Source organism: Megalopta genalis, chromosome 3, assembly GCF_051020955.1.
Source record: "Megalopta genalis isolate 19385.01 chromosome 3, iyMegGena1_principal, whole genome shotgun sequence".
Taxonomy (NCBI): Eukaryota; Metazoa; Arthropoda; class Insecta; order Hymenoptera; family Halictidae; genus Megalopta; species Megalopta genalis.
This window is the reverse complement of record NC_135015.1, coordinates 23332633-23359709: the sequence shown is the minus strand read 5'-3', so window position 1 is coordinate 23359709 and position 27077 is coordinate 23332633. Positions and strand designations below refer to the sequence as shown.

At 48.5% G+C, this 27077-nt stretch overlaps 2 protein-coding genes across 3 annotated transcripts in view; one reads left to right on the top strand and one right to left on the bottom strand.

Annotated features, from left to right (window-relative positions):
* LOC117222192 (transmembrane protein 230) overlaps nt 1-27077 on the bottom strand; it is a 36735-nt gene that overhangs the window by 3913 nt on the left and 5745 nt on the right. The window lies entirely within an intron of this gene.
* On the top strand, nt 205-27059 carry LOC117222191 (uncharacterized). 2 transcript variants are annotated; one of them, XM_033473767.2, is made up of 5 exons: nt 205-407; nt 4492-4609; nt 16150-16266; nt 17409-17908; nt 18923-27059. In XM_033473767.2, the coding sequence occupies exons 2-5, from the start codon at nt 4499-4501 to the stop codon at nt 19434-19436; spliced, it is 1242 nt and encodes a 413-aa protein (XP_033329658.2). In that variant the 5' UTR covers nt 205-407; nt 4492-4498; the 3' UTR covers nt 19437-27059. The 2 variants fall into 2 exon arrangements, with proteins under 2 accessions (XP_033329658.2, XP_033329659.2); XM_033473768.2 differs by lacking the exon at nt 205-407 and adding an exon at nt 436-817.

Genomic DNA, 27077 nt, shown 5'->3' with positions numbered 1-27077 from the left:
TCTCGTCGACGACCACCGGGCCGTTCGATGCCGATTCGACTCTAGGGAGGACACGGCATTCGCCGCATTCCGAGCAACCCTAACTCCGGCTCGCCGGGGGTACCCGGAAGTAATAGTACAGCAATGAGTCTGCAGGGCGCCTGCGCGGCGAGCACCACGTCGGTGTTCGGTGCTCGGTGCGTGGAGGGCCCAGGGGCGGCAGTGCGGGTTCAGGGGGCGGCGAGGGCGGGTGCCTCCGTTGGAACTACCCCTTGGCGACAGCCCGCAACCATTCGGAACCTCGACGGATCTCGTGCCGCGTAATATTCCCGTTTTTCCCATCGAGGGTGTCCGTTGATCGTGACGACCGTTCCTCCGGCCGACCGCCGACTCGACCGACACGATCCACCAGCCGATAATCGTTCAAGGTAAATCGATTGCACGCAACGGTAGACCTCGCAACGGGAACAAGTGGGAGCGAGCGGGCGCAAGTGGGAAAGAAGTTGGCCGCCTGGAAATCATCCCGACACGTCTCCCGGGGCTTGTTTATTCGCGCAGTGGTTCCTGATACACGGCCGCGACGTTCCTCTGTCTCGCCGTGACACACAGGCGTGCTTAGGCCGTATACGCACCTCGGCTGCACCGAGCAAGGTGCTGCTGCTGCTGCTGCTGCTGGGCTGCTCGTCGATAAAACCGCCTCTGTTCCTCGGCACGCGGCCGGGGATGCTGTGCGATCCGCGGCTATCGTTCGCATCAGCCTTGGCCAACACGGTTTCGTCATCCGGCGAGCCTAAGCCGACGATCGCTTTCAACGCAGTACACAGAGATCAACCGACGCGTAAGCCCGTGTATCGTGTCAGCCATCGCATTAGGGAATCACCGGGGTTTCTTTATATCATTATCCCTGTTGAGCCCTCGATATCGCGACACTCGACAGTCCCGGAGCTTCGCAGCCTTCGCGAACCGAGTCGGCCGAACGAGGTCCTCGCGTATCCTTGCACACCCTAACGTCGCCAGCTCGAGGGTTGCCACAGAGACGGCACCAGGAATATGTAAGCCAGCTCCCCCCCGAGCTCCTGTTCGACCGATAAAGGAAACGACAACAGTGCCTTCTTTCTTTCGACCTGTGCACCAAGATTGCCCGGATTCTCTCTCTCTCGTCGATTGCCGCGTCGTCTTAACGCAGGATCCCGAGGCATTGGGTGAACCAACGATTCCAACCGAGCGAATCCAAAGATCCTAGGCTGTCTGTAACGCGCGGGTAGATCGTTGGACGACGCGTGCGAATGATATCGTAGACCCAAAGTGCCTGGCACTCTCAGCTGCGGAACCGCAACCCTTTCTCCTCCTCCTCCGCGGCAGCACCGCGTTTCTCGCACGACGGATCACTTTCCGTCGAAACGACGCGGAACCCTGTCAACGGATCTGTTCGCGTCTGAGACCGATCGTCTCAAGCTCTCGGCAAGTGCCTCGGATATCGCAACACCCGAAGTCCCGGTGCTTCGCAACCTTCGCGTCGAAAGTCTCTTCGCGTATCCTTGGACCCCGAGTGTCTCGAAGTTCTCTCGTGATCCCCCTCGAGCCTTCAGCGCCAGAAGTCTCAGGGCTTTGCAGTCATCCGAAGTTCTCTGTGTGTCCTCGGACCCACCGAAGCGTTCTAGGACGTCGAAGAACCTCGATAATAGTCAATTTATTGCAGGACCATCGCATACATGTGTAGACGGGAGAACTATTCGATTGGTAAGAATGCGATATGCAGAAAACGGTGAAGAAAAATAGGATGGAATTATTCGAGTACACCGACAGAGCACGGAATCATGTGGATAGAGTTACGCTTAATGACCGACGTTTTTTCCAGCACTCGAGTTTCCCGCGCGACCGATTAATATTAATTTTCGAACTTTTTCCATCGTTCGATAGATACGGTCCTGAGCGTGCGGCGACCGTCGGGGATTGTCGGTCGCATTCGGTCGCCTTCGCCGCGAAATTCAATTGTTTTTATAAAAATCGCGTCTCTCGACTCCGGGCACGTACGTTCTCTTCTCGTTCCAAACGCACGGAACGGTGGACGGACATCATTTTCCGAACGTGGAACGACAGTGTTAACCCTTTCCATTCGAACGGCGACTCCGAGGCACCGCTGAGATTGTTATATATCGCGTTCCAAGATCATTTTTACATTGTCCAAGTTCAGATTTAAAAATATTGTCAACGGTGTAACCGTTGTACAAAAGACTCAATTTCATTCGCACGAAATGCACTCTTTGCATAAAATGGAAATATCGCAAGTCTCTCTCGGGAAGATTATTTTAAATTAAAAATGGCTTCGAGTGCAAAGGGTTATCGTCAATTCATACTAAAACTATTGGAATCCATTCTCAGCGCCACGAGTTCTCGACAGGGTCGAATTCTGAATCAGCTGGCAGAGTAGTTTAGCAGCGGTCATTGCTAATCGAGTGAGTTAGAATCATAGTTTGGTAGGTCACATTTTTCTCATTGTAGGAGATAAAGAGTCTAATCGTTTAATCGTCCGCGCATCGTTTACCGAGCAAATTTATTGTCAAGACGATTCGAAGTTCAGTTAATTCGAAGGAACGTGTTTCACCGGCTTGTTCATTGGTCTTCTTAACATTTCGGCGCATGCATTGATTACATGTCATGACATAAGTCCAAATTTTCGTAGATAAGACGCCGCTATGATCCTAATCCCCTCGATCGACGCGTTGGATAAGGCCCGGAACATCGCGATCGATCGGTCGGTAGACTTCATCGTTTAACAATCGTCCCGAGGGATGATTATTATTGTTATTCCATTAACCGCGCGTTTCGTCGTCGGTCGAGACTGCACAGGATTGAATTATGATTCCAAGCGTCAATTACAATTCGCCGATCTCGCATAAAACGTCTGTGCACAAAAATAGAATAAAAACAAGACCAAGACGCCGAGAGGAAGGATATAGCAGAAAAAGCCAGAATAGCGAGCACAATCGATCCGCTCGGTTCGATGTGTTCTCAAACCAGGCGCACGCTCGAATCTCTTGAGCCGTTATCATCCGAACACACGCAAGTTCAAGGGTCTTAGGCCCAATGGCCTGGATAGCGGGGGTAGTCGCACAGTGGTACCTTTTGCTTGGCAATTTTGCTGCGTCGACGAAGATTTTCTTCAAATTTTCCTTCGAATCTAATCTTCCTAGAACGAAGCATCGAGGCGAAAATTTACACAGAGACCCGTAATTTGTTCATCAGGAAAAACGGTGGTTGTAGGACAGCCACGTGGTCGCGCGAGCCTCGCGTCTTTCACGGTCGCACGACCCGCTCGGACGCGGAAGCTCCGCACACGCGGCTACCGAAACGAGCGTTGAGGGGATGTTGCTCATTACGCGTCGCTTGTTTAGCATACTTTCCTCCGCCAGCGTCGATGAAAACTAGGTTAAACTAGGTTTAACTAGGTTAAACGCGAAACCGCGAAGGCATTGGAAGAATCGACGGATATCTTTCTAATCTTCTTATCGAAATGGCTACGAGAGGAAAGACGTTTTTATCGCGCTCAAGTTTCTTACAATTAGAGCTCGGACAATTTTCATTTCGTAGAAAAATTCTCGCAGTCCACTCACCGCGTTCGAACGAAAAAATCTGATTTCCACGAAAAGTTCTTCGATTCCGACGCAAGTTCGTCACTTTGGCCCCGCACCGGGGGCGCGCCGGGAGCGCACCTATTACCGCGAGCGTCGACGACGACGACTGCGACGACTGCAAGTCTAACCGGGCACGGGCCAGCTCTACTTGACACGATAAGTCAAAGTCGGAGCCTCGAGGGCTCGGCAACTGGCTGGCGTGTGTCTCGACGAGACTCCGCGAACGTTTCGGAGTGTGCACAGAATTATGCAACCGAGGAGGACGTTCTCGCGGGAACGTTACCCCGGTGCACGGTGGCCTGGAAAGCGATAAATTTGCATCCGGATGAATTTTTATTCGATTCGACATTCGTTCGACGGCGTCGAATCAAATTTTGATCCCGACGCGAACGCGAAGTTCCTTTCTCCGCGTTCTCGTATGCCACGGGCACGTGTCGGAGATCGAACGAAACCGTGGCAGAGATGTTCGAGAATCAATTTTGATCGACGGTGTTCGAGCGAGTAGGTGTTTCCTTCGATTGTGCGCCGGTCCGGTTTTTCCTCGCGCCTCGCGCTACTCGCCCGGCTCGCGCGGGACACTATCCTCCGCAGCCCGATCGATTATTCCCTTTCTTTCTCTCTCACGGTTTGCTCGACTGTTTACAAGCGATATATTCGACGAGCCGAACGGCCGCCTAGGGGAGCGCAAACGCGGAGTTTCGGCCGAGGGGGTCGTAGCCGATCGAGGGAAGTTTTCCCCGAGAAAAGCTGCGTCGCGAAACGGAACGCTTTGCTCTGGGAGTCGCGCGCGTAGTCACGTGCTCCATGGGTGGCGGGGACGGGACCGGCCGGGGCTCGAAGGTCCGTGCCACTCACACAATGATCTCCCGGTAATTAGTTTCAGCATGGAGTGCCCCGAGGCGATGGATCGAGGCCGGAACTTTCGTCTGCTCGCCGAGGAGGAGTTGCCCGAGCTCTTGGACTTCCTCGCCGACCACTTGCCCGAATCCTTAAAGGTGCGTTCAATTCCACTAAAAATTCGCCGGGCCGAGACACTCTGCCCTGGTCTCGCGCCCCTTTAACCGCGCGACCAGCGGCTTCGACGTTCCGCGATCCGTTTCTTCGGAATCGCGAACCGCTCTTCCCACTAACCCTTTAACTCCTGACACCGCTTTCGAGCACCACTCGCTTTCGCCGACCGAGAACGCTCGGAAACTCGACCGACGTTTCTCCGAAGCCTTCTCGGACGATGCGACGCGATGCTGATGCCGAGTGATACTCTAATATTTGTCCGCGGAACGCTGACCGGTCAGTTTATAACATACCAGAGCAGGTGTGCTAATTGTACTCCGTCCGTTCAAGCAACGTCCCGACGTTGTTCCCGACGAATTAAATAGCTTTTTTTACCTACGTCGCACTTCTTAAAAGACGTTGAAATTATATAAGTACCAATTTTGTTTTTTCATAATTGAAATACATTGCTCGAAAAAATTATAGCATAGGAAAATGTCGGCTGTAAGTTGGCCAACTTTGAGCCACGATACCTCTGCGAAAAATCGTCGCAGCCTGCTGATCTTTTTTTCAAATTGAAGCTTGAAACCTCTACTTTAAGATGTTGTATCTGGATCTCGAATTTAGTGGACTCACGCCGCTGTAACCCTTTAAATGCGAGGCCATGCTCGTCATATCGAGAACTGCCAAGTTTGACGAATCGCGCGGACTTCGTAGGCTTGTCAGGCTTCAAAGGGTGGACTATATTCGAATGGCTCGCCACCCTCCGAAAACCCGATTCGTCTCGTTACGCGAGTAAACTAGCTTCCTCGGTGGCAACGATCCCTAATTCTCCCACCTCGATCCTTCTCTCGCCATCGGGAGTCCGTACGATCGATAGCAGAGGGTATTTTAATCAGGGTTTTCCTTCGCCGTTGCGACGAGAACGCGGCTAGATCGTGCTAGACCAAGGTCTCGGTCTTCTCCGAAGCCTGCAGGTCCGAGGAAGCAGGAATCTAGGATACGTGTCCCAATCACTGCCTCCTTAAACTGATCGCGTTACTTTGGTTGATTATTTCGGCTCGACGATGCTTAAAATGCATCGATTTGCATCTTAATAATGCTTAAGATCTCTCTTTTATTCAGGAACATTTTTCTTATGTCGGAAATATTTTGTGCAAATTGCTATTTCATCGAAAATCCATCAGGAAGTGCTATGTCCCTAAATTAGTTATAATAACTAACGAGTTATAATTGTCAACCCTTAATCAGATTTCCTTTACTATTATTTTACTATTATTACTCGAAACGAAGGGCAAATTTAGCATCTTCAATTTTCCACGCGTTCTTTCACGGTCGAGTAAAATAATGAAAGTGGCAGTAATAGGTACACCGATAGTAATTGGTAAAATAACAGCGATCGGTACATTACCCTACGCGTCCACGGATCAACGACACGCGAATCTATGAGCGATAGGCTCGCTCGGCGGTTAATGTCGCGAGGTTAAGGTCCCTGGACGCGATCAGGCGAGCTGCAGGAAATTAATACGTGCAAAAGGCAACATCTGCTCGCGTTGTCAGGCGGCCGCCGCCACTAAATCATCGGTCCGCGGACCAAGGCCTCGAAGATACCTCGCGTTCCACTCGATAACTCGCCGTTCTAAACTTGGACCGCGGCGGACTACGAGATCTTTAGCTGCTGTTCGATTTTTTAGCGGTCCGCGACGCGGCTTCGTTGACTCGCGAACCCTCTGGTCGCCCGGGGACGTTCGCCGCCGAGTGTACCGACTGCGGCTGCTTCGGGGTTGCAGGAAACTTTAGGGTTGCGCGAAGACAAACAACGGTTAGCTGCGCCGATGCTTCAGGGTGTTTTGCGAACTTTTCGATAGCTTCGCAGGGTGATCGAATGGCGCCACGATACAGCCCTTCGAGCCGTGGCGAAAGCAGTTTTGCTAGTACTGCACGGTTAAATTTACATTTTACTCGAAAAGCTGAACAAAGTTATTTTATTCGTTCTCGTGGGAACGGAAGCATTTGGGGGTGAAACAATGTTTACTACAATTTCACGAGAAATGCGCCGGCTATAAAATCTGGGTATACAGGAACGAAGATAAGGACCAATAAAATTTGATTCGACGCTATCGAATAGGTATTCGATCGAATGCTTGACCAAGATGGAAATAGATCCGCATCAAATTTTATTCGACACTGTCGAACAAGCATTCGATCGAGTAAAAATTCAGTTAGGCGGAAATTGATCGGAGTCGAATTTTATTCGAACAAGATTTTACTTCGACGAGAACCGAGTCGCGAATAAGAATAAAGAACGAGTCTTAAACGAATGAAATAATCGACGACGAATAAGGAATTATTTTCGTATGAAATATTCAATCGAAACGATGAAACAACGTGCAACCTCTGACCCGAACAATTATCTCCGCGTTCTCGAGCTGCCGTATCTTCGCCTGGCAAAATTCGCCGGATCCGGTCGAGCTAGACGTTCGAGGGTTGCCATAAATTGGTTGTTGCCGCTAATTGATCGGCGCGGGTTGATTCGGTTGGCAAGATGTCCAGGAACGGAAAGGTCAAGGGTCTTGACGGGTCTGTCCTAGATTAGCGGTCTCAGATACGGGCGGCCGAAGGTGTAGGATAGCCTTGAAACGGTTCGCTAGGACAACTTCTGACTCTCGTTATGAAAGTTTCACGGGGACGGGTAAAAATCGAGGGTGGGCAGGGGATCTGCGGTAGGGCACCTCGGGGACCTCGGGACCTCGGGACGCGCATCGACGGGATAAGATTACGGCCGAAGGAGGAAGCGATTCTCGCGCGGCATTTCCGCCGTAACCGGGTCTTAAATGCCGGCCGTTGGGCTAGGTTAGTGTCAAGGTCGCAGCTGGTACATTCCGCAAGCGGCATCGGGCTCTCGGTGGCGGCCGGGTTCGCGCGTGGTCGTGTCGTAAAGCGCCGCGCGACAGGATCTCGACTCTTTTTTAAAAAACGAGCGAGCCACGGGTGGACGCGCGCGAGCCGTTTCCAGCCGAATTGCGAGCCCTTTTGCCGATCAAACGGACCCGATCGGGTGTTTACGTGCACCGATTACGCGATCGCAAAGTCTCCCGCTCGCAACGCCGAGCGCAACGATCCGCGTAACAGCTGACGCTTTTTATCGCTTTCACCGGCGCGCCGCGCCGCGATCAGCAGCGCGTGGGTGTTTATTTTAACGACGATCGGCGAGCCTCCTGCCGCGTTTTATCGGTGTCGCGAGACCTTCCCGATCATCGCGTTCGTTGGCTACCGTTTTCCGCCGATCGTGTTTGTCCGTTTATCCGTCCGCCACCCACCTTCGAAAGAAGAGGAAGCAGCCATTGTTTTTCAAACTCTTTCAATTCGACGCGCAACATCGATTTTAGACGAGCGAACGCTGCGGCGTTCTGCAGCGTTTTATTTCCTGAAACCGTTTGGCTCGACGACGTACGCGCGCGCTTAATTTTTTCTGAATTGGAGAAACTTCGTCGGCACGAGCTCGGAAATGTCGAGTCGTTCGTTTACCGCGAGAGAAAAGAACGGAAAGAACCGATCCGCGCGGTAACCAGGGTGGGTGTCCCAATTTTTGTGCCTCCGGATTGAATATATATTATTATTATATATATAGAAATGATTATAAAGTGCGCGTTTAAGCTACTTTAAGCAATATCATATATATATATATACACAGCTAAGTTATGTAAGAAGCATAGGGAAACTCGATGCGACCACGGAAGACTTTCAAATACGCAGGTACTAAACAAAGAATGGAATTAAATAGAGATTGAAAGGCGTACAAATTGTTTGAAATTCCATGGCACGGTAAATTTGATTGGTGCTTCAGAGTCGTCGTTCGAGCGCGAAGGGTCAACGTCGCGACGCCGTTAAGGTCCGAGGATTGCCGGACAGCAATTGCCCGATAATTGTCTCCGTAATCTACGCACCCAGCTTCCTCCTATATCTCGAGATTTATCGCCGTTATTGTTCCGCGAGATTACTCAAGGCAATTCGCAGATGGCACTGCTTATCGAACACGCTCCCCCGACGTAGGCTTTTCTCTCGAACGTCTGCCAGCCTGCAGCGCCGTAAGCCGCATTCGGGGATCACCCGAAAGCGGTGCTTTGGAAGGATCAGAATTATTTGACACGCCAAATCGGACGGAACGACCGGTCTTCCGATCTCCCATTTCACAGTTCTCGATATTACAAGAATGTTTCTGTTGGAAATGTTTCGATAAACTTGGAGAATTTTTGATGAAAATTGGCCAACTTCGACCGGCCATAACTCCGCGAAAAATCATTGTGGGACGATGATCTTTTTTTGAAACTGAAGCTTAAAAGATCGTGTACTTGTCGCGTCGACTATATTAAATTGTAACAGTTCTTTATTCAATTATATATTTTATAAAATTGTCGAACAAAATACGAAGAGAATCGAACGTACGCATTACAAATGACAGTGACGCGCACGCTTTTCGACGAGATTCGACGAGATAAAGGACCCACCATGGACACAGAGCTAACGTGACCAAAACTATTTCTTGATCGGCGCGGTAACTGGTTCGATCATGGAGCACAGGCTGGCGCAATCTGATCGCGCGTATCGGTGGCAGCTGGGCATGTCGCTATTGGTGGAAATTATCGTCAGTTTTCCAGAGTTCCCGGCTGTTCCGCGTCGTTCTCGGCGCGCCGATAACAACGTTACAGGTCGGCGCGTGTTTGTCTCGCAGCGTTTTAGCCTAATTATCGACCGCGTCGCCGGTGTCCGGGCCAACTAGCCACGCGCGTTACTACGGCAAACGAAGCCTCAACCTTTCCACGGGACGAAAATCGGTGTGCGATAGAGCCGCGCGTACGTGACGGACACCTGTTAACGCAAATCACGCACCGGCGCGCGGCAAGGCGCGTCGCGCGATAATCGGCCAGCGAGCACGGTCCGCCGGAGAGAAAGTTGCGATAAATCTACCGCTTCGTTGCGACTCGCTTGACATCGATCAAAAGATTCGTGACCCGCGGGACTGACTCTCCTTTCTGCTCGCCGGCTAATTTCGGCGTTGAACGCTCGCCCTGCCGACGCGACCCCAACGCGATCCCGAAGTCGGGAGGTCGCTGCGAATTCGCGGATATTTTTCTTCGAATAACAAATATCCGAATTTTCTTCGGAATGAAATATCGCTCGGATAAATTGCTATCCAGAGAAATTAGAATATTTATTATCGACGATGAAAGTTTACCCGTCGATTCTTATCTCCGAACCGTCATCCGAACGAAATTTTGGCCATCGGCGAATAGGACACGGCGCTCGACAATAACGCCGGTTATTTCGAAAGATATTGGTCAGGTAGCGATGCGTCGTTGCTGAAATTTCACGCATCAAAGGCTATCGGTTGCGCAACAGCAATAACTGTGGTCGCCGTCGCCGGTGCCATTATGATTTCGGTATCGCTTTACGCCGGTTCTGCGGCGATCGATACTCGGAATAGCCGGGCATCTAATGCAACGAACAATATTCCCCGATTTCTCCATTGATCCGCCCACGCTATATTGGTCGTGATCGGAACCTCGTTCCATCCTCCACACCGCATTATCCTGCAAATATTCTAGTGCGGCCGAAGGAACAAGATTAACTCGAGAATATAACGATTCGTGCATTCGCGATTACCAGACCGCGGATCCTTGTGCGAAGTAAAAATAGTTCGCATCGATTGCAAGAAGCGGATATTGCACGGACATTCGTTTTTTCCTTTGATAACTTCAATGAGTTGCAAAGAATGGAATAGCATCTTCAAATTTTTGTAGTTTTGACTATAGTGTATTTTAAATATATGTAATGTATATATATTAAAATATATATATTAAATGTATAGTAAATTTTATAGTACATCACACAAATATATGATATACTTTATAGCATATTAAATGCATAGTACATTTTATGGTATATTAAATATTTGATAAACTTCATAATATATTAAATATGTAATATATTTTATAATATATTAAATATATATTATACCTTATAGTATATGTTTTAGTATATTTTAAGTATATAACATACTTTATAGTATATTTTATTGTATAAATATCCATTTTCGTCACGAATGCACAAAGATCCGCAGTCCAGCGAAATCCCATGGACTAACTCGTCGTTCAACCTTTGCTATCCAGTTAGTTCTTGGTAACATAAAATAATCATTTCTAAGAACAGCAAAATAATTTGATTAACTCTTAATAATGATATTAACGATTATGGAAATAGTTTTGTATTTCGATCGATGCTGTTAGATTACAGACGTCCAACGGTAAAATGGTAACTGTATCTGTTTCCTCGTGTTACCAGTCATAAACATTCGAACCTCGGTTATCCGATCTGCTGCCTGAATAGAAACACTGCGGAAAGGATGTCTATCATTTATTATTATTATTATCATTTCATTACATTTATAATTATTATTTTCTACTTCTCCATCTCTTTTTTACTATGCCTCCTTTTTCTGTATTTCTTGCTTTCTATTGTTCGTTAATCACTTTAAATATTTTGTAGCAATTATATTACTATATTTATATATTACTGTATATAATATAATTATTATTACTATAGTTAGCGAATCTCTATTATCGGAACACCTCGGATAAACGAAGTCCTAGAGTATCGACTTCCAGCAGTGTCAAGAATATAAATTCTGAAGGAACAGGAAAACAATAGAAATATGGATAGAAAAATCCGTATTATTTACGGCTGGATCAAAAGAATGCAAATGCTTCTGATGGAAAAGCAAGCCGATCGTTCGTTTGAATTCGGAATCCGAGTAGAAAGTACCTTCGAGCCTACTGCAGTCGAACTCCGGGCCGGCGTCCATTTATCTCTCTCTCTCTCTCTCTCTCTCTCTCTCTCTCTCTCTCCCGCCTTTCACTCTCGACCCGGAGAATTATCGATCTAAAAGAGCTTTGTTTCCTGGCTCGTCGACGGCAGAGCGGCGGGACTACCGGTGTTACGACCGCCGGCCACGCCACCTTGATTCCGGTACCGATGTACAAGGTGTACCGGAGTCAAGGCCATGGTCGCGTTTCCGTGATCGCGGCACGGCGTCGATCTCGTAATCTTGCGCCGGCGATATTGTCGCAGAGACCCAGTCCTGGAATCCGACGCTAGAATTCCGCACCTTCGACAGACCACGGAAAACTACTGCTGCATTACAGAGAAAAAAAAAGTACCCGATATTTCTCAGCCTGTGGCGGAGCTGAGCAAAATTTTACTCGAATTATGCTGAAATATTGCAATTGGTTGGAATGCTGACAAAAATTATATTATCATTCATTTATCTACGGGCATATTATCTACAAAAGGAGGCACAGGGTACAATAACAAGTTAAAGCAACAAAATATCTTATTTGCGATACTATTATTATACTTGGAATACCATTATTCTAAATATTGTTCCGTGAAATATTACCAGTTGATGAAATACTATTTTTTTTTCTACTTTAATGGATGCTTTAACTATTAAAATATATATTTGAAACGCTATTTCTACGTGTAACTGCTGTTTCAGAAAATAGTTTATCTGCCGAGTTCTCTGTCGCGCGAGAAGATACAAATATTTACAATCTGCTAAAAAATTCTATTTTTCCCGAACCGCGTGAAGGCGATTGTATTTAAGAGCAAGGGCGCAGAAGAGTGAAATATTAAGTTCGAGCTGCTTAGGGGCTTCCCTTCCAGAGAGCAGGTTCTACGGGTCGGAAAATTGCGCGGCCGTAGTCTCGACGGGAATTTCTTTTTATCATCCGGCCTATTCCCGGCTCGTTTCGATTACGTTCACGCCGCAGGCTGAAATGTCTGACCAGCACGAAATGATTGCGCATAAAGCCCGCACCGTTTATCCCGGCGTAAAGCTGGTGTACCCGGCGAGAAGTCAGGGTCAAGGACGTGTCCAGACGACGCGCACACGTGATGCCATGCCGGTTTTTCGAATCCGCATTTGAATCGATGCTTCCCGCACGCCTGCCCGTCGCCACGAGGATGCTTAACGAGCTGCGGCTCAAGCTCGATAATGATTCGAGGAGCTTCGACGAAGCGCTGTCTGGATCGCGTGCGCGTCTTCGTCTCGCCTCTACAGCCGCGAACAAATGCGCCGGTCGAACGAATTATAGCACGGACAGATTTTCGATGGAAGTTCACGTAATCTTTGACCGAAGACAACTCCGCGAAAAATCTATGTAGGGTGGGGTGATCTTTCTTTCAAATCGAAGCTCGAATGCTTCCTTGATTTTTTACAAATATATAGTAATAAGTATTTAAAAAAAATATATGTATATATATTTTACAAAATGGGCCCGAAACACTTCATTGATATTTACTATATTGAAAATTACGAATCCGTGGCGCTCGTGCATTGAATGAAACGCGAGGGTGAATATTTTATCGATTTTACAAATATGTAACAAGTGGACCGCGGATTTTGTGCTTCTGCGGACAAAATGGACTCGTAAAGCATAACATAGCGAAACGATTAAAAGCAACTGAGAACGCGTTGATCTATTAAATCCGACTTATCAAAATGATTTAAGAAAGGAAAAATGTTGCGGACAGTTTTCATTTTCGCCTAAAGATCCGCCAATTCTAATTCATATTCTAATAATAGGTATTTAAAATATACATTTCTTAGAAAATGGAGCTAGAATGCTTGATTGAGATTTACTGTATCGAAAATGACGAAACCGTGGCGCTCGTGTATCCGCAGTCATCGGGCTTTCGTGCCGTTCTAATATTAACCTTAAACCGGGCGAATTAGGTTGCATGACTTTTCACTCGGCAACCAGTGTGAACCCGTCAACTTGGTTGCCCAATTAAACCGATTTCTGAGAGCGACTCGTTACATTATTATAAACACGGTTCCCTTTAAAACGCGTGTCTCGCGTGCGCGTTCAATAAACGGCGAACGCTCTCTCTCTCTCACCCTCGTTTGGGTACTCGGTAAACGGGGGCGCCCCGTCGACTCGATACGAAATTGACTTTCACCCGGGAATGAATTTTACGCGCGAAAGGGCGTCGTGTGTCTATCGCCGGACTGCCAAGTCCCCGTACGCAGGATGCCGGCTCGATATTGCTGCTCGAACTTTCCGTTCGAAATTCATTTGCCGCGCGGCGGCCCGCGCCCGAAAGACACCAAATAAATTGAGACAATCGCCGCGGACCCCCCCGCATTTGCATGCTCGGAACCGCTCCCCGAGATCCGGCCCGCCGATATGTAAATCCGCAGCCGGTTTACACACCGCATGCGGAACATTTTATATTACATCGCGTACGTTTTCGGGAACAACGGCCGCTGTATATCGCCGCTGGCAGACGTCACTCTGTCGCTTCTCCGTGCGCGATATCGCGCCGACTGTTCCATAGGTTCACCGCGGCTGCAACATCCCAGACCCGGCCAACCACCGTGCGAAAGTTTGTGGCTACCAGACTCGAGAGTTTCTGTTAAATTCTACCCGCTTCGGGCGAGACGCGGAACGGAGGTTTAAACATTTACACGTCGTCTTTAATGATAGGCTTACGAGAGGCTTGACTGCTGCCTCGTACGTCGCCGACACACCGTGTGAAAGTTTGCTACTTAATTGCAGGTGCTAGCAACGGCGGTTGCAAATGTACACGCTTTTTCTACGACAGGCAATTCGGTTCCTGTTTATTCTCTTTACGCGTTACTATTTAAGCGCAGTGAAACGTATTTGTTTAAGCTTGTCGTGAAAATCCCAGCAAATAAATCCCGTCGAATAGATACTTGAACGTTCATTAGGTCGTCTAAAAGGATCAATCTATCGAACGGTAACATTCGACGGTAACACTTTCAGGTTGCGATAGAATCGACGACGATCTTCTATCCCCTGAAAATCGTTCCATAATAGGTACTTTCGGCTTCCCGGTAAACCGGTTTGCAGTCCCTAGTTAGCAAGCGAAGAAGCGGAGCAGGGTCCGGTCGTTCCGAAAACACCTGCGCTAAAGGGTTGCCCTGATTGCAGTTCCGCGAAAGTCAGCCACTACTAGATCCTGATCGCAATCTCTCACCTGTCCCGAAAGTTTGCCGCAAGATTCCAGTTCGTGACACTCGGCGGTCCTGCGGGACAGGATCCGACGATGCAGGAGGCGTTGTCGGCAGAAATCCTTTCGCGAAGGAAATGCCACCGCCGGCAACACGACCGCCTCTCCGCCTCTGACAGGCTGCGCGTAAAAATCGTTAGAACGTTAGAGGACGACGACGACAACGTGGCGTTCGCAGCCGCGCAGCTGTTACATAAAATCTAGGACAACCAGTGCTTGTTCCGCAACAGCTTCCACAGCCGATTATTTACTTACTTTCAACCGGCAGGTTGTTACCGAGTTAGTAGCCGATGCCTGTTGCCACGTAAATTACGGCTGCCGCGTGTGTTCCGATTGATGCCCGCGTTTACGAGCCCAGCGGCGGCCGATCATTCCGGCCGAGCGGAGGCTCCGCGATCCGGAACAGGTGTCTTCTCCGGTATTGTTCCAGGGAAAAGTGGAGCGAATGGCTCAGCGAGAGAGAGAGAGAGAGAGAGTATCGCGCGAAAATATTTGAATACACACACACACACACACACACACACACAGAGAGAGAACCTGTTCCCCTTTCTCTCCTCCGGAAATATGGAGGTTTCCGGTGAACGGGACGAGGACACTTTGCACACAAGGGTACCAGAGGTAGCACGTGGTAGTTATTTTAAGACCCGGCGTCTGGAGCGTCGCCCTCGGCTAGGCTTCTCCTCTTTATCCTGCCGCTTCCTCGTAAATATCTACCCTTTCATTTCAGACGCTGCGTTCAGCTCGCGCTCCATGAAAAGGATCCGTCCCTTTAACCGACCCGTGCTATTCGAATTCTTCCGCGACGCCGAGAAGACACCCCCGTTGCTCCCTCGATACCCCCGCGGAATCCGTTGCCTCGCCTCGCCTGTCCCCTGGCTCTAATCTTTCGAGATTTAGTGGATCCACACGGTTTTATATCAACAACTCGATATATTTTACCAGCTAGAAGCTTGCTTCTCGACGCCACTGCGCACAGTGGCGTATCTCGCCGATTTGGATCGTCGAAATTATTTCTATCACGCGTTCGATTGAAAGCACGGTTTTGTGGAATATTTCTGGAAAATTCTGCACCATCCAAGGACAACGATTCGATCGTTGCAATTCGGTCTACAATACAATACGATTGACTTGAATTAAACTGAACGCACGTTCTTACCGAACAAAGTGCAATAAGTGCTTAAACCCACTTCTAGCTTAATGTGTACTTGCGACACGATGCCACGAAACTTAATGGCGAACATAAAATATTACCCAAACTGAATGAAAAAATTACAATCTATGCCGAATCAGCAGGTGTCCCAATACTTTTGGAGGGGGGGAGGTGTACGTACCTAGCAATACCCGCGTGACAAAAGACGTCGCGATTATATAGCACCTCGCGTGTTCCAACAGAAATGGGAACGAACTCAGCACTTCGCGTCTAAACGATAATCTCTCCGTTTCTCCGCAGTTCCATCAAACGTTGCTTACGTACCAGCGGGACAAGGTGTGGGACTTTCATTTCTACGTGGCCAACGGCTGGCCCGAGGAGGCGATCTGCCTGCACTTCCCCGGCATGACGTTGTCGGTGAGTATAAAATAAGTCGCCGTTCCTTTCAGATTACGGGCAGATCGATAAGCGACGACCCGCGGCGCCACGTCCACCGCACAATACCCCGGCTCGCATCCGAGCGAAACAAACTATCGGCGAACTCGCGTAATCTCTGCTGCCCGGGTCTCGGAATCCATCTTCGAACGAAGACGCGATCGAAGATCGCGGGACCGCTGGTCCGGAGTGATTTTTGGCCAAAAGTCGATTCTCCGACTTCGATTTTTTTTCAGGATATTCGATTTTCCTCGAAATCGACTACCCTTCGAAACCTTGGAATTCGAGGCTTTGGTATGAATAGCATTCCGAAGTACAGTAAATTCTCCCTAATTGACGGAGACACGATTATTCGAGCCTCGCGGCTCGATTTCATAGCTACCGACTGTCAACAACTATAAAAACGAGCCAAAATTTGACGAAACCCCTCGGCCAAAAATGACCGGACCACGGTGGACCGATCGGGCCCGCGAAAATCGGCGAGCTCTCGCGTGCGTCCCGCGAATCCATCTTCGGCGTATCGGCGAGGGTGCGGAAAAGTTGGCCCACATCCTCCGCCTGGCTCTCGGCCAATCTTTTGTTTCACGGCGAAAGCTAGCCGGACGGGGCTACGTTTCGCGTCCTCGCCGCACGCCCCTCCGATCCGGCGCTAGTTGATTCCTCCCCCGTTGCTCTTTAGTTAATTACCGCGCCAGCAATTTGTTGATTCGACGGGTGCTCGCGTGTCCTTTCCGCGGCATTTTATAAATCAAAAGGCGTCGCGAACCTTGACATTTCCCGCGGGATTTATCGCCGACGCCGCGGGAAGTTATGACGCGATGCGACAAGCGTCGCGCGTCGATCCGGAACATCTAGGATTGTCGAGCCAATTACCGCGCCGTTTCGTTTTATACCCCGGCGTAATTAACCTTATATTTATCGAACAAGACGCACGAAACGTGTCTATTTAAATTCGATCGTTTATTTATTTAAAACGCGATTCGCGCGACCCATTCTCGACATTCGTGGGCGCGGCAGAGAGGATTGTCGCACCCCTCGACGAGTCGTGGATCGCGCGAACCGATAAATAATCGTCGGTGCTCTCGACTTCCGCCTCTAATTCCTCTATCCGAACTCTCTTTCAGCCCCACGGCTTGCTCTACGAGAGCGTGGGCGTCTTTTGTCCCAACGACCGTCTGGAGCTGCTCAAGCTGCTCAGGGACGAGGACGTGCTGGTCGACTGGTCCAAGCCGCTTTACATGAATTTCGTTCATCACGACATCGCCGAGGAGCTGTCCCGCTTTTACGAGGGCACTGGGACCATCGAGACGGTAGTCGGCGACGTGTTCGTCTGCCGAGATACGGAGCACGTCGACGACGCGCAGTCCGAGGACGAGGCGGACCCCGATGTCCAGGTGATGCCGTTGAAGGGCGAACACGCGGAAGCCATTCACGAGCTGTACCCGGCCAACGACATGGAGTGCCACGAAGTATTTCTGCGGCTGATCAGAATGCTGTCGGCGGGCGGGGTCTTCGTCAAGGGCAACCTGGCTGCGTGGATGGTGCAGTCTTACTACGGGGCCATGTTCTCCATGCAGACCAGGCCAGAGTACCGGAGGAAGGGTTACGGAACGAAGTTAGCAAGGTAGGATTATTTTTCTTCGACTTTGCTGGCTGCGGCAGAGATTCTCTCTGCCATCCAGCCCGAACTCGATGGTGCACTGAAGCCGCGTTTCCCGCAATTTTTCTCGCCACCGAAAGACTCTCCTCGGCTAGAAATTTCTTTTTCTTTTTCTTTTATGCAATTTTGATAAGTCGGAAATCAAACGTCAAATTAATTTTGTGAATATAATTATTTCACACATTGTAACACGCAGCATGGTGTTCAGAGAATCTATAACTTCTCTTTGACGACAATTTTATCATACTCTACACCATGTATTTATTCGTTGACAGCGAACGTATTAAATACCGTTCGTTCGTCTAATCGTGGGAAACGCTGCTCCAGATCATCGAAGACTGTAAATTATGTATGTCTCTGGTACGCAAGGGTTTGTCAATGTGGTGGTGGCTTATCCGAGTCTAACTTTCGTGCGAAGAAATGTACTCGGTCGATACCAGGTCGCGATGCTATTGCAAGATTGTTGTTTGAGTGGAATGTGACGAGAATCATTGAATCTTGCTTTCGAATGAAAATTATCAAATTGATCATTTTGAACAATCTGCTATCGTTTACACGAGACTACGTTCTCGTCGCTGTGTGTGTGTCTCTCGGGTTCTCTGTACCGATCTTTTCAACAGGATTCTCAATTGTCAATTTGACCAACGACGTTGACCTCTTTGTCGATGATTTTAATCGATCCAAAAGTCAGCTGTATAATGTTGTCAGAATCTAGGTTGCGTTCTCTTTGTATATTATCATTACTATCGTTGTTATTCTACTACTATTTTCGTGGAAAAATTAAAACGGCATTTGACGCGTTCACACCGAATAAAATGAAAATCATGAGCAACGAGTGAGTGGATATACGCATTGCGTTGGGACACTGACGGAATGAGAGTGCTTGACTGCTGAATGGAGGATCGAGTGCGTTTTTTGGTGTCTGGTTGGCCGAATCCGAGAGCGTTTCCCAATTGAACGGTGACGAACTACTCGCAGGTACCTGACGAAACGGGTAGCCGACAGGGGCTACCAGCCTTTCGTGGTGATACGTCCGGAGAACGAAGCCAGCCAGAGCCTGTACAAGAAGCTGGGCTTCGCGAAGCTGTACCAGACGGTTCGGATGACGTTCACGCCGTCGTCGTGGCAGGAAGGGCAGACCGAGTCGAGCAACGTGCTCAGAGACAACCTGGAGAACGCGGTCAGGCAGCTGACGATCGAGCAGAAGATAGTGAACGCTTTCGAGAACGACGGGGAGATCTCCATCGGCGAGACCGAACTGAAACAGTACGCGGACTATTGCCTGGCGTCGGAGCAGACCGAGGCGATCGCCGACGGATCGGAAGACGGCGGGGGCCCGAACGAGGAGTCGGCCGACGAAGCGATCGAGGAGGCTGCCGAGGACGCCGAAGAGGCGACGGAGATCGAGGAGGATCCGTCGGGAGACGTCGAAGGGACGGCGAGCGACGGGCATCGGGACGACGGAGGAACGGAGGCTGCCGACGCGGAATAATGAAATTATACGTTCGATTTTTCGATAAATGGTCCACGATTTAAGTCGCGTCGCTCGGTCTCGGGCTGCTCTCCCTCCCGGAGCTGACAGACTGTGTCGGCGACAGTGCTCTCTCGGCCAAAGCGCGAATATCTATCCATCGATCGGGCCCGCTAGCGAAATAGACGAGCAATCAGAACCAAACCTTGACGAGCATCATTCCTCGATTCGCGGCGACGACGGGACACGATTGTTTCAGCGTCCTCGTTTTAGACGATTACCGGTAGCTTTTGTAAGCCAGATCGACTCGATCGAGAACAATTGAAAGTAACAGGAACGAACCCGGTCGGGAACGGCGCGTAATCTCCCCGTGGTCGGGATCGATGGTGTGTCCTAGGGAGGCGTCGGTCTCTTAGGGAGCGAGAGGGCCCCGAGCAGCGTCGCCGCGCTTCCGGCTGATTCCGCGGGGTCGGATCACCCGACGCGAGGCGAGGGTGCAGCGAGCGGAGGAAGGTCTAACAGTCGCCGAGACCCGTTTCACGCGACGACACCTGCGTCGCGATACGCGCATGCGACACGGCGTTACAGCAAGCAGCGTACTTTTTTTTCTCACGCGAACGCAAACGTTACAGTAAAAAGCAAAAGCGCCCGCAAGCCTCTTAAAACGGTATAACCGTTTCAAGGGTGTGCAAACCGCTTTTGCTCCTTACTGTACATAGTCGTTGCAACCGTTTAACCCTAGAGTAGAGACGCGCGTCGTATCGACTCCTGACTCTAGCGGTGGCGTACGTCGAGTCGATTTTGTATCGCTATAACAGCAACGACTCGTCGGAAAATTGACTCTGTATCGCTGCAATAGCGAATTGACGGCGGATTGACTTCTGTAGCGATACCGACGAGTCTCCGGATTAAATGGTCTCCGTATCAATTAACGACTACTCGACGTCGAATTGACTCTGTATCGCTAATGGTAGCGCTATCGAGTAGTGGCACCACTTGACCAGCACCGCTGATCAATTCGACGTCGCGTTGCCACCGGTGATATTAAAACAAACGGTCACCACCACCACCGCCGCTCGAAGGTTAAACCGATTACACATCCAACGCCAATCGTTATCGCCATTCTCTCGACTTTCTTTGTTTTTTTTTTTGTTGTAATTCCTTTACTTCGTTGAAACGCTCTGCCATCGGTATTGCAGGCAACCGTTCTTAATTCTCGTCTTACCGTCATTACTGTTACTGTTATTACCGATCATTATTATCCTTATTATTGTTATTACACGCTGGTACCCGTGTGTGCTCGCTGTTATTACACCTTCTGTAACAAAGGGTCCGCCCCGTTTAACGCAACAAATAAATTCGATCAAATTGAAATGAGAAAACACGAGAAAAAGCGACGCGCTGCTGTATCGTCGGCGTGTTCGTCGGACGCGCGTCGCGGTGCAATCATCCTCGCGTGAAACGGGTCCGAAGAGTCCTTCTTCTCCCAGTTAGCTTTGGTCGCGTGAACCGAACGCCGAAGAGAGAGAGAGAGAGAACGCCGGTTTCAGCCGGCAGCCCGGCGAAGAGCTGGCTCCGCGCGACTCGGACGACGCGACGGTAGCGAAGAAGCAGAGAGAAGAAGAAGTAAAGAAACAAAACAAAAATGGAAAAAAAAGAAAATTATTTTAAGGAACTTAACGACATTAAACGGCACCGCGTTCGTGCGAGGCTTCAGTTCGCGTACGATCGATGCGTACGGATTTCCGCGTACGGTTCCTCATATCAGACTGTTTCGGAGAATGTCGTGAAGGTCTCAGGAATCAGCTAGATTGTATCCTTTGGGTTGCCAAGGTTAGATGGTTTCAAAGTCTATCCAGTACCTCGTCTGGTATCTTCCTGTTGTATTTGGTGGGTTCATTGTTTCAGATGTTTAGCGTTGTATTTATCGGACCGGCCGCGTTCCGATCGGCGAGACTTTATAGATTCGTCGAGTGTCCCCGGGGAGGGAGAACAAAGAAACGGCGCGTGTTTTTATCAAACTTTAATGCGTAAGTCGCGTGTACGCGCGGAGTGGGCCGTAGTCCCACGGGAAACGAGCGCGCGAGGATGCCACCGAGAAAACGTGGCGCGGCGTTTAAAACCCGTCTCGCACAAATGTAAAGGACGGGAATAGTTAGTCGATCGGTACGTTAGTTTCGTAGCAACCAGAGAAATCCGGCAAAGATAGACTTTGAATCGAGGAGAGGCGTTCGTGTCCAGTCGAATCCTATCAACAGCTGAGAGAACGAGCGCGGGAGAGAAAGAGCGGGAGAGAACGAGAAAGATAGCGTGAGTGAGTGAGATATAGAACGCCGCGGTTCGCTCGAGAGATTGTTCGCACGGTGAATCGATCTGTGATTGCAATTCCCTTGTATAAAGTAGCGTTTCGAACAAAAATATTCCGAAGCCTCGTGCGACCTCGACACGCTTTCCTTAATATGTAAGTAGAAGTAAAAATAATTGCTGTGCCCGTGCGCTCGACCGTGATTCAATTCCAAGCAGATGCGAGCCGGCCAGCCGCCCCGCTCGCAGCTTCAAAACGCGTACGGTGGTGTATCATCCTCGATCACAATTTCGCCGAGCGATGAGGAAACTCGCGGCTCCGCGACTTTCCTCAGTGCTTCCCGCGACCGTAGGGAATCCCGAATTCCAGCTTTTCTTATCCGAGACGATTCCTAATCGGTGTAAAAGGAACAAGACGCGAAAACCTGTGGGATCCTTTCGTGCGGTCCTCCTCCCCGTTCCACGGCGCGCGTGCAGGGATTGCGACACAACGGTGGACCGGTCGAAATCGCCGATATTTCTTTCATACCTTTCTTTGTTTCCGGGCATTCGGAACGACGACGCCGGTAAGGTGAAAGTACCCATTGTGGAACGCTTTTTAGATTAACGTAAGATTATCCACCGATTTGATCGGAACTGAAAAGAAGCGTCTATTCAGCGTCGAATATATTTGTACCGCTGTTTGATACATTGACGTAACGAATCTTGAGATATTCATTTGATACGACTAAAGAATAATGCGAATAAAATAGCGAAGTACGAGCGTGTACCTATTATAATATATTATTATATAAACGTTTATTTTTACAGCAGATCGTTATATGTATGACACGGTACATACGCGAGCGAATTTGTAAAGAACAATGTTCAAAAATACGGTCGATTTACATCGACTCTCGCGTGCTCTGCCTAGTTGTTATTGTATTATTTGTGCTACTGTTTCAAGAAGTTGTTTCGTCGTTGGTACTTTTACCTTGATACCGGTAACCGGATGGTCAGAAGTAGCCCTTGAATTATACGTATTGTCGCGAGGGTAGTTACGGGGTAAAATCGTAAAATCGGTGTTTGGCCTACTTTCTCTGACGTTTAGAAATTCGGGGTTATATCTGAAATCGAATCGAAGTCAAATCGAAGGTAGTGCTTGCGAAAAATGTGGAAAAAACCACTAAAAATCGAAAAAAGGCACACTTTATATGGATTTTTCAATTCGGCGCGCCGCGTAGTTTTATCGATGCCTACCATTTGTTGCTCGTCAACACCGATAGCTTCTCGGGAACGGGAAATGCCGGTAAACGACCGGTGAACCGGTATCGACGAAAAACTTGGCCGAACACATGATCGGCGATTGAAAAAGTCGGCGACGCTGCGCAATCCCTAGGCGTGTACCGTCGCGTACGTCGCGGCGTTCGGTCCAGCGTGCGAGCTAAAGGATAATAATATTAATAGGAAAGATCCAGACGATTAATATTATTATTAGTTACAAAAGTTGTACGTGTATAAAATATGAACATACCGCGCGCAAACAGGAAGCCCGGTCTGCCCGGCCTCGGTTCCGCCCGCGGGACGATCGTTTTCAATTTAGGGACTATGATAATACTATAGCTGGTAGCTATTGTCTGTATCGTTTTTTCTACGTTTCATAGACGCGACTCGTCGACGACGCACCGCACGAACGACGAAAGATAGAGGCCCGGGAGGCCGTAGCCGGGACGACCGTGTGGTTCCTCGAAGGCCCCTCCTTTATTTTCGATTTTCGACAGTTCCGGGGGCCAGCTGTGATATTTTCCCAAACTCCATCTACGCTCCGGTTGCAAGTACCAAACTCGCGCGGGGGTTCGATCGCGACCTGGACCACCGATTTCCGGATCGACACGATTCCCTAGGGAATCCTTCGTCCGGAAACCGGGTCGCGGTTCCCCCGCAACGTGTCCTCTAGGCAAAAAAAGGGTCTCTAGATCGTTGACGGGTCTCGCCCGCTGTCCGGTTCGGAGACGCGACAAATTTCACTTTCGAGAAATAACGAAACCGATGCGCGCGTTCGGTCGCGGAACACGCCGCCGAGAGTAATTGTAAACCTCGTGGACGAGTTCGGTCGCCGCTAGTAAGTTGCCTTGTGTTCATTTTAAACTAGTTTCCGTTAATTCCGGTTTGTGCACAAACCTCGAGAGAACAATCATTGTATCGTTTACTGGCGCGAGCACTCTCGACGGCCGTGCGACCCGTGATCCCTCTGTTTCCGAACAACTTACCTCTAAAAAAAAAGAAAAAAAAAAAGAAAGCTAATTTTTCAAGCGGCCGACCAAGCAGCTAACAGGTCGAGACGACAAACGTATAGAGAGACAGACACCCGCGTCGCTCGTACGGCGACCCTAATCGCGTTCGCGGCGCAACGAGAAATACGATGCGACCTTCCGATTCTACACGATCAAACTTGCAACGGACTAGGATATAAACAAATAGAAATTGTTAAGCGTCGGTGAACAGGCGAAAAACCAGTGTAATGTCCCCCTCGAACGCCATGTTTGACCGTCACAATAATTGTAACCTTAGCCGAGCCAGGATCCGCGGTAAAAAGAAACTCGTACACTATTCTTGTGCGGTGCATAAGTTCGAATGGAATCTATGCGGCGGCCGTTGCGGGAAACACGAATTCTGTCTCTGTCCTGTTCCCAGGATGAACGAATCGAGAACGAGCGAGGATTTTAACGCGATTATCTGACTAATTAGTACCTTACGCGATTCGCTGAACGCGAGATATCGATTCACTCTCTGCTGGATCTTCACTTGGTCCGAGTAGATCAACCCTTAACAAATATTCGAGTCTACGTTTCGATTAGAATTTCATTCATCATCGGATTACATTAATGCCACGGATCACGCTTATTTACAGCAAAATTTAGCGGGTGAAACGGAAAGTAGTATAACATTGGGAGAATTTTAAAATATCGTTACGTTCTATACAATTTTTTATTTGTTAAAACGATTAGAAAAGGGAATCGATTCGTGTTGAAAAATGTCTAAATTGTTAATATGCTTTAATTGATATTTTGTCTCTGTTATAATTCGCATAAAAATTGCATACACTTTCGGGATAATTTTTGCGCCATATTTTTAGAAATTCATTCATCAGATCACATTAATGCCACGGATCATGCTTATTTGTAGCAAAATTTAGCGGGTGAAACAGAAAGTAGTAAGACATTGGGAGAATTTTAAAATATCGTTACGTTCTATACAATTTTTTATTTGTTGAAACGATTAGGAAAGGGAATCGATTTGCGTTGAAAAGTCCCTAAATTGTTAGTATTCCTTAATCGCTATTTTGTCTCCATTGTAATTCGCATAAAAATCGCGTACACTTTCGGGATAATTGTTGCAGCATCTTTTTCGAAAGCAGCATCGCCGACTGAAAAGTGAATATCCAGAGAGTAAACGAATATTTTCGTGTTACGATTTTAGCACGACGCGGACCTCGGTTACCCGGAAGGCGCGAGAAAAATTCGTATTAGTTCCCGCGTCCGAAACTAGATAGCGGTGCAGTGACGTTTACGGCGCTGCGCGCTCCGTTTTACGAATTGGCGCGCCGAGTTGCCGTTCGGGTCTTGTTCCGCGATCGTCCTCTTGTCAATTAGCGTCCCCGAGTGCAATTAAACCGATAATTTCGAGTGTCGAAGCGATCGTTGTCGGTGTCGGTGAATCAAATCTTACGGTGTCTCGTTTCACCGCGGAAAAACATCGTCGCTGGTCGTTTAATCGGGTCGAGAAATCTGGAAGACGTCCGACGACACCTACTCGTCCCACTCCGTTAACCTTTTGCGTGGAAATAAGAGCCGGAAGAAAAGGTAGTTTTTAAATTGCCTGTTCGATAATAATACGTAAGTCCGCGAGAATGCCGATTGTTCGATTCACGACGATTACGCGCAAGAATGCATAATTCGCACAAAAATGGTTTCTCGTGACGGCCCCCCCCACACCCCCCCAGCGTCCACCCACACCTCCCTCCGTTTACACAGGTTTTAATAGATCGATTTGGAATTACTCGCGGCTTCGCTTTCCTCTCAATTTCTCGACTCTTTGTCTCCGACTCGTACGATCCCCGATGCAGAGACAGTTTTTGAAAGCGCCGTCGGGATAGAATCAAGTGGCCGATCAATTTTGAATATTTAGAATATTTTCTTATCGCGTGATATTTACGAGAGAAACAAAATAAAAAGAGAAGCAAATACCGAAGCCACGTTCCGTCGCTGTTTGTCGCTTCGAGCCAGCAACACCTTTCTCCGAAACGTGTTTCTGCATCGATTATACGAGCCCAGTTTTCAAGTTTTAAACTCGCACAATACGCTGCGTATGAGTTCGCTTCAGGCACCTGATTTCTCGAGCGTTAAAAATCGTTTCTTCTACACTACAAAACAAACGGTAATTGACGGCTATTCGCGTCTTTCATTCGTTCCACGCTTACCACCTCCCCTCCCCCTGCCCCTGCTAACAACCCCTCCGAAGAAAAAAAAAAAGAACGTATTCTCTTTCCTCTTGTTACGCTATTCTTAACGGAAAAGTCGTGGAAAAAATTGTCCAATCGAGAGCAAAAGCAACGGTGAGCAACAAAAAATAGAAACAAGAAGAGAAACAATTTATGGACGGCGAGAACAAACAACAACAACGAAATAATTACAATTAAATTTATACCAACCCGCATCTAGATCGCTAATCCTAGCGCTGTGTGAGTCAATGTCTCGCGAGATATAGGCCTACGATCCGTCTGTTCGACACTTAAACAACACACACACACACACTTTCTTCTAACGCTTATTATAAATATATATATATGATATACATATATACATATATATACATAAATATATCCTTCCTATTTCCTCGTGCACGTTGCCTTTAATCGCAACAACAACAAAAAAAAGGAATGAAGAAAAGATAACTCTTTCTCTGGAAATACAAGAAACACTTAAATCTCAGTCCTGCGACGAATGAAAGTTACCAAAAATCTAAACCGAAGGTGAGCGAGAGAAGAAAAAAAAAAGAGAATGACAGAGAGTGAGAGTGAGAGATGAATTTATTGCGGAAGCATTGCGAGAAAGCACGGTTAATTGAAACGAGACGATAAAACGAAGATATATAGATTAACACGCGCGGAAAGCACAGCGTTTGGAGGGCGCCCGCGAGTAGGCGTCGATTCGTGTGATTTGTATGTTCGAAAACGGAGTAAAAAACTAAAAACGTTGAAAGAGACAAATAGACGTTGGGCGGCGTTAGTTTTGTGAAAAATACTGGAAACTGGAAAAGAGCTTTGGGTAATAAATGAAACAAACCAATACGATTTCTTAACGACGGCGTCGTTTATTG